This window comes from Jaculus jaculus, chromosome 10 (genome assembly GCF_020740685.1).
Source record: "Jaculus jaculus isolate mJacJac1 chromosome 10, mJacJac1.mat.Y.cur, whole genome shotgun sequence".
NCBI lineage: Eukaryota > Metazoa > Chordata > Mammalia > Rodentia > Dipodidae > Jaculus > Jaculus jaculus.
Window position 1 is genome coordinate 18894543 of NC_059111.1, and position 15117 is coordinate 18909659.

Here is a 15117-nt window from a genome sequence, read left to right on the forward strand (position 1 = left end):
AGGAAGGAAAAGGGAGGGAGGGAGGGAGGGAGGGAGGGAGGGAGGGAGGGAAGGAGGAAAGACGGAATGAAAGAAAAAGAAAGGAAAGAAGGAAGGGAAGGAAGACTAAATACGGTTGAAAGCAACAGAAGAAAACTGACAACCTCTGACCTCCACACGCACACACTGCTCCTGCACGCGCACACACGTATGTCCACATGCCTAGGAACACACACAGTCACGCAGAGCACACTTACAATACACATGCAACCGAAGTCAAGAAGGCAATAGAAATGAACAGAGCTGTCCAGGAACAGAAGAAAATCGCGTGACCTTCTTGGCTCTAACTTTAGCTTTGCCACCTTCAGTAGACACGCAGCAGAATTAGAAGAAAACTTGTATTCTGTAAAGAGAAGTGGAAGCATAATGGCAACTGTTATAACTTAGCTGACGTAAATCGAGACTTCACCTCAGGGTTGAGGACGGGGCAAATCAGAGCATGCAGGTCCCCTTTAAGAACAGAGGCAGTGCCCTGAGCTGCTTGCCACCATGAGGAAATATGGAGCCAGTATTAACATGTCTTCCCATTTTACAAGGAAGGCTAGGACTCTAAGTTTTTTATGGAAAAGTCTCCCAATTGTCAAATTTAGGCTCCACCATTTTTCAAAAGAAAAAATAATATGTATAGGGCTTTGAGATAGGGTCTTGCTCTAGCCCAGGTTAACCTGGAATTCACCATGTAGGCTCAGGCTGGCCTTGAACTCATAGTGATCCTCCTACCACTACCTCCTTAGTGCTGGGATTAAAGGTGTGTGCCGCCACACCCAGCTCAAAAAAAAATAATTTTAGAGGGATGGAGAGATGCTTAGTCATTAAGACACTTGCCTACAAAGCCTAAGGACCCAGGTTTGATTCCTCAGTACACACGGAAGCCAGAGGCACAAAAGTGGTGCATGCATCTAGAATTTGTTTGCAGTGGCTAGAAGCCCTGGCATCACTCTATATAAGTCTGTCTGTCTGTCTATCTAACTATCTATCGATCTATCTATCTATCTATCTACTTCTCTCTCAAATAAATAAAAAGAAAACATGTTGTTAAAAAAATATTTTAGGGCTGGAGAGATAGCTTCTCACAGTTAAGGCACCTGCCTGTGATGCCTAAGGACCCATGTTCCCAAGGTCCCAAGTAAGCCAGACACACAAGGTGACATGTGCACAAGGTGGTGCATGCATCTGGAGTTCGATTACAGTGGCTGGAGTGGGTGAAGAAGCATGGAGCCCGAGGCGGCGTCCCTCGGTGGCCGGGCGACGGGCGGTGCTTTCTCGTGCACACCGGGCACTTACCGTGGGAACCGTCTCGCTTTCCCCAACAGCCCTGCGCAGTCGCTCCGGCCGCTCCATCATCAATGGGAACTGGGCCATTGACCGTCCTGGGAAGTACGAAGGCGGAGGGACGATGTTCACCTACAAGCGTCCCAATGAGATTTCGAGCACTGCTGGAGAGTCCTTCCTGGCTGAAGGCCCCACTAACGAGATCTTGGACGTCTATGTGAGTTTGACTGTTTCTGGAAGGCTCTCTGCACTCCTTAGCGTACTGCTTCCAAGGAACACACTTAGAACCCACGAGCGAGCGACATCGCTGCCAGGGCTGAATAAGACCGTTTGTGAGGGAGCCTTTTCTGAGGTACCCCTTAAATGCTTGGCATGCAACTTTGCCATTTACCTCTGAATGTACCTAGTTCACAAAAACCTTAAATCGTCATGGATGCTTTATGGCCCTCCGAGTTTATGGACCCAGTAAAACCAGTTTTACTTGTTGAACCAAATCAGAGGCAAACATATCCTTTATTTTATAAGCGCTGGGCGCTGCTCCAGGCACTTTCCTCCTAATGCTAATTTGGCACATTTTCTTCTTAGGGCAAAAGAAAGTAAATGTCAAACGTGAGACAAGCGACTCAGAGTCAGCCTTCTCCAAGCGGCAGGAAGGCGAGTGTGCAAACTCTTAGACGCTCCCAACAGCCCTGATGAAACAATAAAGCTTATACGGACAGCCTCCAGTTGTGTTAGAAGTTTCCAGCTTCACACAAGACACACTGTGCGTTATTTTCCCTAGAACCCAAATATTAAATTATCTAACTGTTAAAAAAAAAGTCTTTAAAAATATATTAAACCATTAGAGCCAGGAGATGGCTCAATGATCAAAAGCATTTGCTGCACAAGCCTGAGGGACCCAGTCACGGGCCCCAGAACCCATGTATGGAAACTGGACACAGCGGTGCCCAATTCTGTAATCCCTGCTCGCCTAGGGGAACCAGGAAAACCCCTGGGAGCTTATGGGCCAGCTAACCGGACATAGGCAGTGGCAAACAGCAAGAAAAGACTCTGTATGAAGGTGGAAAGCAAGGACCAACACACTAAGGTTGTCCTTAACCTCTGCACACACGCCATGGTCCACATGCAACCCAACATACACACACACACACACGAACCAGTAGAGTCCAGTCTTCTGAAAAGACCAGGAAATGAAGGGTGACAAGGAATAAAAGCCTAAAACAATGTTTGGGTAAAAAGAATGAACCCGGGCTAGAGAGCTGGCTTAGTGGTTAAGGCACTTGCCAGCGAAGCCTAAGGATCCATGTTCGACTCTCCAGATCCCATGTAAGCCAGGCACACAAGGTGACACACGCGTGCAAGTTCACACATATGCACAAGGTAGAGCACACGTCTGGGGTTCAATTGCAGTGGCTGGAGGCCCTGGAGCGCCAAGTCTTTCTCTGTGTCATACACTCTCATTAAAAATATAATTAAAAATAAATAAATTAAATAAGTAAATACCAAAAAGGTAAATAAATAAAAGAATGAACTCACCCATAAGTACACATATGCTTACTTTCCCCCAAAGCCATGTTGGCCTCCACACCATGTGCTATGCCACAGTTTTAGAAATATTAACTGTATCACGGTCACTTCCGCAGTATACAGCTCTGTTTTTCTTGGGGATAGTGGACTAGAAATTACAAAGCGAGGGCTGGAGAGATGGCTTAGCGGCTAAGCACTTGCCTTTGAAGCCTAAGGACCCCGGTTCGAGGCTCGGTTCCCCAGGTCCCACGTTAGCCAGATGCACAAGGGGGCGCACATGTCTGGAGTTCTTTTGCAGTGGCTGGAGGCCCTGACGCGCCCATTCTCTCTCTATATCTGCCTCTTTATCTCACTCTGTCACTCTCAAATAAATAAATAAAAATAAACAAAAAGCCATTTATTTAGAAAAAGAAATTACAAAGGGAGTCTTGTTATAGTTAATGTGGGGCATACATTTTTTTAGGCTGTCCACTTGGTTGGTTGACTTTTGGTAAATTTTCGAATTGTATCAGAGGCAAAAAAAAATAATAATCTCGTGAAAGGTCTGCTGTGGGTGGTCTTGAAAAGGTGGCCAATAATAATCTCATAAACAGTCCGAGGCTCACAGTGGCAGAATCCAATGTGTTTCCCCACTGAGAAGAGGCACAGGAGAGGGAGGGGAGGAGCGAGGATTGTGTGCAAAGGGAAGTGAGAGGTCTGGAGTAGGCAGCAGAAACCTGAGGTCACCTCACACTGCATCCCTCGGGGGTCCTGTACGTTGCCCCTTGTTTCCACAAGGCGGATGAGTTAGCTGATCTTGGTTCCCTGTGTGAGGACACAAGGCCTTCTTACATCTGCCTCACAAGTGAACAGGGAGAGTAGACCCAGGACTCCGGCGGCCGGAGTGACCCAGGGAGGCTTGTAGGGCAACAGATCCTAAGCAGATTGTCTGTGCATCTCCTTCCCCAGATGAAGAAATCAAAACCTGTGGGACCCAGGGACTTGCTCTGAGTTCCCTAGCTGGTCAGCCAGAGAGCCTAACAGAGCAATAGAGACATAAATATCAACAAGATAAGTCTCCTTGCTTGGCTCTTGTTTAGACTTTAGATTCTCATTCTATTGCTCTGCTTGGCCCATCACCCTGACTTTCGCCACGTCAGCAATGAACATGAAGGACCCTTCTAGGGCCAAGAGGTCTTCCTCACTTTCCTTATCCTTTTGTCCCAGACCCTGCTCTACTTCTAGCCTCGCAGCCCTGGGCAGGTTCTTGCTTGCTGTCCTATTTATTTTAATTGTATTATTTTATTCATCTTATTATTATGTTATTTATTTATTTATTGGTTATTAATTCCTCAAAGAATATGATCCCTGTGGTCTTATTTTTCGTATATCTGTTTTGTTTGCTCATTTGTTGTTTCTTTTCACTCCATGTCTTGGTGTGGTTTGGGGGCTTTCTGTACATGAAAGTGTATGGGGCCCACATAGCCACCAAGGAAAAGGGTTTGGGGTAGACCTTGAGCCAAGTAGAGGACATTGAAGGTCCGTGTTCTAGACCAGTGCTATCAAGGAGTACATGACTGTCTTACCACCATGTTCATCTGTAGTGTAAACGTATTAATCTACTTGGGACAACTTAAAGAACGTGGATCTAAACCATAGTTTAGAGAAGCTGCAAGCCACAGGCAGGTTATGCTCCTGTAGATCATGTCCCATAAGGGCCTTCTAAAATCTGGACTTTTAAAAATATTTTATTTACTTATTTGAGAGATGGGGGTGGGGCAGATAAAAAGAGAGAGAATGAGCGCTCCAGGGCTTCTAGCCACTGCAAATGAACTCCAGACGCATGCGCCACCTTGTGCATCTGACTTACGTGCATTCTGGGAAACTGAACCTGGGTCTTTAGGCTTTGCAGGCAAGTGCCTGAACTGCTCAGCCATCTCTCCAGCTCCAGAATCTTGACTTTTATCTTTCACAAAATTCAACCACTCACCTGCTTTTCTTCTGACTCAACTCACGCATTAAGCACTTGAGAAGCAAGCAATGAGAAGTCATCTGGAAACCACCTCATTCGATGGGTCACAGGTTTGTTATGATGACTGGGTGGGAATGAGCTCCTGCATTTAACCAGTGTCGCTAACACTGTTGAAACCCAAGCCAGCATGAAAGGGGATATGAATTGTGACATCGGTTTTGTGTCCTCAGATGATACACCAGCAGCCCAACCCAGGAGTCCACTACGAGTACGTCATCATGGGGAGCAATGCCATCAGTCCCCAGGTGCCACCTCACAGGAGACCAGGTAAAAGCTCTTGCTTTTCCACCAGACATTCTGACTGACTTCATCATTGTTATTGTTTTGTTGCTGTTGTTGTTAATTTTGAGAGAGAAAGAGAGAGATAATGGGAGCACCAGGACCTTCAACCTGCTGCGAACCATCTCCAGACACGTGCGCCTATGTGACATTGCACACTTGCATCACTGTGTGTCTGGCTATGTGGGACCTGGAGATTTGAACATAAGTTCTTAGCCTTCACAGGCAAACACCTTAACCGCTAAGCCATCTCTCCAGCCCTGATTGACTTTTTTTTTTTTTTTTTTTTTTTTGAGGTAGGGTCTCACTCTGGCCCAGGCTGACCTAGAATTCACTAGTGTGGTGTCAGGGTGGCCTTGAACTCATGGTGATCCTCCTGCCTCGGCCTCCCAAGTGCTGGGATTAAAGGCATGTACGCCACCATGACCAGCTTGATTGACCTTTTTTAAGGCACTCTCTCTCTCTCCTTTTCCTTTACTTTCTGCTTCCCAAACAAATGATGTAACTGTTTCATTCCCTCGATTCAAAGCCAAAGTGAATGAACATCCCAGTCTGCTTTTCTTATCCAGCATCTAAGACGTCTTACGTCATCTTCCTATTGGTGCTGTAGCAATGACCTCCCTCCAACCCAGTAGCTTAGAACAGGACGCTGGCTGTCAGAAGTCTGGAAAGGGTTTCGCAGGACCAAGATCAAGGTATCTACAGGGGTGGGCTCTCTCTCTGGATCCTTCAGGAAGGAACCATTTCCTTCTGGTTTCAGCTTCTAGAGCCGCAGCCTTCTTGGCCTCTGACCCCTTCATCCACCTTCAAGGCCAGCAGGGCACAAACTTCAAGCCTCACCCTGACCCAGGCCTGGAACTCCCATCTTTCCATCACCTTCCCAAATTCTCAGTCACCTGGTTCTTTCCTTTATAAAGATCCTTGAGAATATTTTGGTCCCATCCAGATAATACAAATGATCCGTCTATTCAGAATCCTTAATCCAATCACATTTGCAAAGTTCTTTTGTGCATCTAATACACATATTCACAGAATCCCAGGAGTCAAGACATGGACCCCTTGAGGGGAAATCTTCATCTAATTTATATATATGAAAAATATTATATATTATTATATATAACATATAATTATATACATATATATGTGTGTATATATATACCTCCTTTTTACTGCTCCCTTGTTATCCCTCACAATAACAGTTTGACCTATCAGAAAACATTAACAAATTCACACTGAAACAGACAAGCACTGTTGATGAGACCTGGTGCTGGGTACAGGTGTGTTTGGGAGCTTTGCTGGAGGAGGTGTGTTATTAGCGATGGACCTTGAGGCTTATTAACCCAGTTCCTAAACTACTTCCACCCTGATATGTGACATGTGAGCCAGCTCCCTGCTCATGGCATGTTTTCCATGACAGACTTCCTCTCGAAACTATGAGCCCCTCTCCATAAGCTGCTTCTGGCTGGGTGTTTTGTCCCAGCAGCAAGCAGGTGATTGTTACACTCAGCAAGCTGGGCATTGCCCCACCAGATGGGGAAGCCCACAGGAATGCTGGTAACAGGGAAAGCTCACATGCACTGAGGCACTGCTCTCTGAATTCTCATGAGAACGTTCAAAGGAGGAGAGCATCATTTGCTTCATTGTAAGAGTTAGGAGATAGAAGTTTAAGGAGAGTAAGCTCTTCATCCAGGTCCCATAGCAGGGCAGTGAGCTCAGGATGGTCAGTATGCCTAACTCCTGGGCTCTTCATACTGCCTAGAGGCTTCCTGTTCCTATGTCTGTCCTAGGAAGTTAGCCTGGCCCATCTGTCTCTGGGCTGTGAGTTGGATAACTGGGTAATCTGATTGTGACAGGGTTGGGAAGAGCCAGCTGGTTGCCCTCACACAGTATGTGGTGGGTCCTAGCACATGGGATTGGAGTTCATGTCCCAAGCTGGCTCACTCACTCAGAGAATTTGTATGACCTTTTTAGGAGCAATACACAATCTGAGGAGTTCAGTGTAGAAAGCAAAATACTGGACATCTGGGGTAATTGGACACATTGTTTTAAGTCCAAGAGGAGGAGGAGGCGGATTGGTAACGGACCTAATGGGTCTTAGCTCATAGGGCGTACGAGGGCTCTGAACCAGCTGCTTGGGACAGGATATGCATACAGAGGTGATGGGAAAGGCACTGTGAAGCTGACTCCATCGTTCTCCATCCAACAGTCAGGAGGTTAGTTTCTTAACCTAGCCCTGCCTCTCTCTTGCTGTATCTTCAGGCAAGTCAGTAACTTCTCTAAACATATTTCAAGTTTACTAAGTAAGAGAGAATACATTCAAAAGTGGTCTTTTGGGGGAACATTGAATAGACGTTGAACAGACTAGGTATCCATCCTACCGTAGCACCCTCCCGATCCTCCACTGATGCCTCTGGGAACGCCACTTTCCTCTCATTGAGAGCCTGAGTTGGCACTGTGCCAAAGCATGCTCCAACCCCAACCAACTTTCATCCTCTAGCATGTTATAAAAAAACCAAAGCAACAGGCTTAGCTGTTAAGGAGCTTGCCTGCAAAGCCTAAGAACCCTGAGAACCGACTCCCCAGATCCCACATAAGTCACACACATAAAGGTGAGGCAAGTGCAAGGTCGCACATGACCACTAGGTGGCACAAGCATCTGAAGTTCAATGGCAGTGGCTGAGGCCCTGGCACACCAATTCTTTCTCTGGCTCTCTGTCTCTCTCTCTCTCTCTCTCTCTCTCTCTCTCTCTCTCTCTCTCACTGTCTCTAAAATAAAATAAATAATTTTTAAAAAATTTAAAGCAAACAGCTGAGGAGATGGCTCAGTGGTCAAGATGCTTGCCACACAAGTGTGGGTACTCGAGTTCAAATCCCCAGAACCCACCTAAAACCAAATGCTGTGGCACTGGAGTCTCTAATCCCTGCGTGCCCATGCTGAGAAGGAAGGCAGAGGCAAGATACTAGCCGAGTGCTTGCAGGCCAGCCAGCCGGGCACAGCAGCAAAGCCCAGTGCTGCCTCAAGCAGGGCGGAAGGAGGCAGCCAATACTCAGGGCTTCCCTCAGAGCTCCACACGCACAGTGAGGCATGCACATGCCGCCACTCACACAGGCACGTGAACATGCACACACTTCGTACACACACACACACAAAAGAAAAAATCCTAAGGGTGCAAGTAATCCTTCTGAAAGGAGAAGGAGTTGGCTCCCACAAGCCTGGCGCTTCTGTTTTCAGTCAGATTGGCTGAACAATAAGCCCCAGTGTATTTCTTCTATCCCCCCACCACCACCCCCAACCGACTGGGGTTGCAGGCATGGCTCTGCCGAGCTTTTTATGCCGTGCCGGGAATCAAACTCAGGCCCTCATGTTTGCATTTCAAGCACTCTTACCTACCAGGCCATCTCCCCAGCCTGTAATTGGAGTGTTTTTTTTTTTCTTTTTCTTTCTTTGGTTTCTCAAGGTAAGGTCCCTCTCTCTCTCTCTAGTCCAGCCTGACCTGGAATTCACTCTGTAGTCTCAGGCTGGCCTCGAACTCACAATGATCCTTCTACGTCTGCCTTCCCAGGTGTTGGGATTAAAGGTGTTTGCCGCCACGCCTGGTTTGAGAGATTTTGTGTGACTTTTAGCTGTTTATTTTGTGAAAACTGTCTTTCCATGGCCTTTGCCTGCTTTTTCTATTGTGATATTCATCTTTTTCTCAGTGATTTCTAATAATGTCTCAAGCCTGAGGAAAATGAGAGTCTCCTTTTTTAAAATATCACATATTGCCAGGTGTGGTGGCACATGCCTTTAATCCCAGCACTTGGGAGGCAGAGGGAGGAGGATCATTGTGAGTTCAAAGCCAGCCTGAGACTACAGAGTGAACCCCAGGTCAGGCTGAATTTGAGGCAAGTCTAAGACTACATGGTGAATTCCAGGTCATCCTGGACTAAAGTGGGACCCTACCTTAAAATAAGAACCCTATTTATTTTATTTTATTTTATTTTATTTTATTTTATTTTATTTTATTTTATTTTATTTATTTTGAGGTAGGGTCTCACTCTAGCCCAGGCTGACCTGAAATTCACTATGTAGTCTCAGGGTGGCCTTGAACTCACAGCGATTCTCCTACCTCTGCCTCCCAAGCACGGGGATTAAAAGCGTCACCACCACGCCTGGCTAAGAATCCTATGTTTATGTTGTGATTACAAATGATCTCATGTTGTGAACTTCTAATGGTGTAGCCATTTCCTCCTTCAACTCGATGTCCAATGGCATCATGCTTCTGTGTGTCCTGCCTGTGCCAGGGGAGCCTTTCAATGGGCAGCTGGAAGGAGGAGGTAGGAGCCAGGAAGACAGAGAGGAGAAGGAGCCGACCGAGGAGAAGGAACACTTGCACAGTGAGACCCCTGAGCTGTTCACCTCAGAGGCGGCGCAGACCTTCCCAGTGAGGCACCCCGACAGATTCTCTCCCCACCGGCCAGACAGCTTAGTGCCACCAGCTCCGCCACAGCTCCCACGACGAAGCCGGGATCACAACTGGAAGCAGCTGGGGACGACAGAATGCTCAGCCACCTGCGGGAAAGGTGAGCCCATGTGGGAAAGCCAGGCGAGAGGTGACAGCCTCGCCTCCATGCACTGTGAAAGATCCCCAAGAGGACTGACGAGAGTCAGAGAAAGTTGTGGTCATGTTCCACCTTATTACAATAACAGGATGTGCATCAGGGGCTGGAGAGATGGCTTAGCAGTTAAGGCACTTACCTATGCCGCCTAAGAATCCAGGTTCGACTCCCCAATACCAACATAAGCCAGATGCATAATGTGGGGCATGTGTCTGGAGTTCATTTGCAGTGGCAAGAGGCCCTGGCATGCCTATTCTCTCTCTCTCTCTCCTCTCTCTCTCTCTCTCAAATAAATAAATAAAATTAAAAACAATGCACATTAGCATGAACAAGATGAAACATTACAGGGGTCAAGTCCAGGAGAAACCAGGTGCTGGCTCCCAGGTGTCCCCTTCGCTTACAGCCACACAGGAAGGCACTTAATTTCCCCAGCAGTGATGTGTGACAACTCATGCTACATACTGCCAGCTAGAGATGCTCACCCAAGCATCGGTGCCCAGGTGTTTCCTGGGAGCTGGCCACCTGGCTCACACCATCACCCTATCAAGGCCTCGGGATACAGGACTAGACTAATTCACTGTAAGCCACATCATTAGCGTGGATTATCTCCTCACTGCAGCCCCGCATAGCCCGAGGTCTCGGATACAGAACCACACTCAGGCAGAACATTCCACAGTTCCAAAGGTTCCTCTCAGGAGCTGGTCAGATGCCAATCCTGAAGACTGGCGTTTCTTTCCATGGGACCGACAGGGTTTAAGCAAGTCAGCCTTGCTGAGTTAGGCCTTTCCTATGTGTATATGCTCACAGAACACATCCACATATTTCAGACTCTTAACACAGGAGTATCCATCCTGCAGCCCACAGGCCACATGTGTCCCAGGATAGCTGTGAGTGACAAAAAATGGTGTCATGATACAAAAGATCGGATGCCCCAGGTATTAAAGTTGACTTACAAGCCAAGTTTGGAGGTGGCTTCCACAAATGTCATTCTCAAATCTAAAGATTTCCAGGGGAGCTGGAGAAATGGCTTATTGGTTAAGGCACTTCCTTATGAAGCCTAAGGACCCAGGTTTGATTCCCCAGAACCCACGTAAGCCAAATGCACAAGATAGCACATGTGTCTGAACTTTGTTTCCAGTGGCTAGAGAACCTAGTACAGCCATTCCCTCGCTCTCTCAAATAAATGAAGTCAAAAATAAAGATGTATAAGGAAAAACAACATACTGGGGTGGAATGTTAACTTATTAGCTTTCATCAACAACTCCTTTTCATTCGCTTTCCAATACAATCTGAGTCCCATGTTCATCCATTGTCCTAGCCCAGTCAGCCAGGACCACCAGAAAAACCCCATAGTCTAACAAAGTCAGACCTATTAACTCCTTGCAAGAAGGGAGGCCACTTGTCAGAGCAAGCATGGCCATCTCTCCAGACAAAAGAAAAGGGGGAAGTTATAGGATTGGGAGAAAGATAGCATATCAGAATGGCTCAAAACAAAGCATGGCCATGTGTAAAGCGGAAACATCATGTCCAGGCTGTGACGTCCTCATTACCTTGGAAACTCATAAGTTTGAATAGCTGTAGAAAATGGTGTCCAGAGACCCTTTATGTGACCCAAAGTCCCCCGGGCTGAAAATTGACTCGCTTCTGTTTCCAGGTAACTTAGATCCCCATTGCAAGGCTACATGTGTGAACTGTGGAGTTCTTCTTTCCTCCATATGCATGACAATAGCACCTAATTTGTAGTCAAATTCTATGAGTGCCTCTGAAACAGCTGTTCTCTGAGGGGAAGTTACCATAGAAACAGTGAGCCGGGCTGTATCTCCCAGTATTTGCTACCCTCCAGAAGACTGTACGATTCCTCCAGAGCTTTGGTTTGGTGATTCGTTTCTTTGTATTCAGAGACTTGAAGCCAGATGCGGTGGCATCCACCTTTAGTCACAGGCACACTCGGGAGCATTGCCATGAGTTCAAGGCCAGCCTGGGGCTACAAAGTGAGTTCTGGGTTAATCTGGGATAGAGTGAGACCCTGCCTGGAAAACACAGAGGGGGAGGGGAGAGAATCTTAAATCACAGGGGATGAAATTAGGAAACATGGGCATAATTATCTCTCACAATGGCTTCTAAGGTATTAATCTTTTTCATAAGAGCACTAGCCTAGAGGCTTTTGAGAATAGAATGAGATATTTGGTTCTTTGTGAGACGGGAACTCTCTCCCTGCCCAGAGCCTCCACAATTTCATAATGACTTGGTAACCAGAGAATTAATTTACAGCATTTATATTGCATGAATTTTATTGTTCTCGTACTTGATAAATGAGCAAGGAATGTGGTGGAGAGATTCACTTTGCCAACTTCTTTCAGAAGCTCTGTGAGGGGAAATGAAGGGACTGTAGAACGTGTCCTGAGAGGGGTATAAAGTGAGAGGTAATTCCTCGCAAATACCAAAATTATTTGAATAAGATTCAGCCCGAGACATTATAGAGATAAGCAAGCAGGGTATGATATAATTAACATAGGAATCCAGTATCAAAATGTAGCACTTGTTCCAAAACATTCTGCCCCTTAGGTAGTACTGCAGTGCCCGGAAAGGAACCAGATCGCTCAAAATTAGATGGAAATGGGGGAAAGTTATAACGAGGATGAACTATGTCCTTGAGCGGTTTTATATCAAGGGTGACACGTAGAGATTCTTTTCTGCCTCGTCCAGGGACAATAGGCATCGCTGTGCGGGTGTCATGAGATACGGACAAAAGCGCAGACCGCTTTCCGGGTCACTGCACACTGGGGTAGATGGATGCTGGGTAGCAGGCCTCCTCAGTTCTGTGCCAGAAATGATGGAAACGCATCTCAGAACTAAAGGTTCCAGTTACTCGGAGCTACGTGATCCGTATTGAGGTAGACATTGTCCCTTCCCTTAGTATCATCAGCAAACTCCTGCTCATACGTGTGACGCCCTACTCAGGTATCCATGGAGACTGTGTGACTCTGCAACGATCACTTAGGCATCTTCTTCTTAGGGCCCTCAGCAGTTCAGGATACATTTCTGTGAATATTTTAGTTATTCATTACTTGAGAGATAGACAGAGAGAGAATGGGCATCCCAGGGCCTCTACCTCTAGCCAGTGCAAACAAACTGCAGACGCATGCGCCGCCTTGTGCATCTGGCTTTTGTAGATACTGGGAAAGCAAACCTGGGCCCTTGGGCTCTGCAGACAAGCGCCTTAACTGCTAAGCCATCTCTCCAGCCCTTCTGTGTGATCTCCAAAAGTTTCTATCTCACAAGCTCTCTGCCTGGCATCATAGCAATCATTGATGTTTGCTCCTCAGATATCTCTTGGATTAATTAATGTATCTTTTCCACATTTCAAATGTGGAATATGTGAACTATTAGAGAAGATACAAGGTAATTTTTACACCTTTGTTATATTTCACATATACGAGTCTATTCTTGCTTTCACCCATCTTCTCTCAGTAGTATAAAGAATGTGGATTCTGGGCTGGACAGATGGCTTAGCGGGTAAGGGGCTTGCAAAAGCCTAAGGACCCATGTTTGACTCTCCAGGTCCCATGTAAGCCAGACACACAAGGTGATGCAAGTGCGCAAGGTCGCACATGCACACAAGGTGGTGCACGCGTCTGGAGTCCAATTGCAGTGCCTGGAGACCCTGGTGCACCAGTTCTCTCTCCCCACCCCCAGCTCTTTCTCTCTCATATAAAAAACAAAGGCCTCAAGCTGGAGAGATGGCTTAGCCATTAAGCACTTGCCTATAGAAGCCAAAGGACCCAATTCGAGGCTCGACTCCCCAGGACCCACATTAGCCAGATGCACAAAGGGGTGCATGCATCTGGAGTTCATTTGCAGTGGCTGGAGGCCCTGGCACACCCATTCTCTCTCTCTCTCTCCCTCTCTCTCCCTCTCTCTCTCTCTCTCTCTCTCTCTCTCCCTCTCTCTCCCTCTTTCTCTCTGTGTGTGTGTGTGTCTGTCACCCTCAAATAAATACATAAAAATAAACAAAAGCCGGGCGTGGTGACACACGCCTTTAATCCCAGCACTCGGGAGGCAGAGGTAGGAGGATTGCCATGAGTTCAAGGCCACCCTGAGATGACAGAGTTAATTCCAGGTCAGCCTGGACCAGAGTGAGACCCTACTTCGAAAAACCAAAAAAAAAAAAAAAAAATTAAAAAACAGGTCAGTCTCTTGGGCTTACCTCAAAAAAGTAAAAAGAATGTGGATTCAGGGGCTGAGGAGGGATTGCTCAGTGGTTAAAGCAGCCTGCACTTCAAGTCTTCTAGCTGGAGTTCCATCCCCAGATCCAATCCCAGTGTGCCTAGGGTAGTGGGAGGCAAAGCAAGAGAATGCCAAAACTCTTCGTGCCAGCTAGTCTGGCCTCCCAGTGGCAAACCACAAGGGAGACCCTGTGCCAAGCAAGATGGAAGGAGAGGGTCAACACCTTGAGGCTGTCCTCTGAGCTCTGTATGTGCTGTGGTACACACACACACACACACACACACACACACCACATACACCCATCATACTTACACATACAAAGAAAACAGAGATGGAATTTGTGTCCAAAACCATCTCCTTTTCTAGATTTTCCCATTTCTGTAGATATGGTTGTGTTTAATCTTCTAAGGTAGCATTTCTCCTTTGTATCACGGACACGCACAAACTTAACAGAATATGAGGCATGGAGTTTAGCATTCACGGGATCTATTTTGAATGAACACTAAAACCTGTACACACCCACGTGTGCGCATGCACACACCCGCTTGGCATCTGCCGCTGTATCTGAGGTGACTGTCCCGTTCTCCTCATTACTTCAGCACTGGCTCTCAGGCCCAAGAAATTCTGAGGGGGTGTCTTGGAAATAAAATGAAACTGGGGATGCATGTTCCCCTCCACAGTCCCCTTTTCTGCCATGTGACAAATGGCAGGAGGCAGTGGGTCTCCTTCTCTGCTCCCTTGACAGTGGTGGCACGCAGGGCGTGTGTGGTAACGTGGGCGCACACACAGCTCACCCTTGGCAGAAGAGACAAGCACGGGCGCTGGGCAGATTGCCTAGTTGATAAAGGGCTTGGCTTGCAGGTAGGAAGACCTGAGTTTGATCTCTAGAACCCACATACGTATAATCCCCAGCACTAGGGAGCAGAGACAGGAGGTTCTCTGGGGCTCCCTGTCTTGCCTACCTTCAAGCTCTATGCCTGTCTCAAAAAATAAAATAAAATAAATAGGAATCAGCGGTTTAGGTGCTTGCCTGTGAAGCCTACAGACTCAGGTTCAATTCCCCAGCACCCAGAGGCACAAAGTGGCCCATGCATCTGGAGTTCATATGCAGTGGCTAGAGGCCCTGACACGCCCATTCCTCCCCCCACCTCAAACAAATAAAT

The 15117-nt window shown here is 47.0% G+C and overlaps 1 protein-coding gene across 2 annotated transcripts in view; it reads left to right on the top strand.

The window, feature by feature from the left end:
• Nucleotides 1-15117, top strand: part of Thsd4 (thrombospondin type 1 domain containing 4) — a 694201-nt gene that overhangs the window by 642524 nt on the left and 36560 nt on the right. For both annotated transcript variants that reach the window (XM_045160247.1, XM_045160248.1), the window contains 3 exons: nt 1353-1528; nt 5020-5116; nt 9413-9691. In XM_045160247.1, the coding sequence (XP_045016182.1) occupies nt 1353-1528; nt 5020-5116; nt 9413-9691 (552 nt within the window). The remainder of the gene's footprint in view (nt 1-1352; nt 1529-5019; nt 5117-9412; nt 9692-15117) is intronic.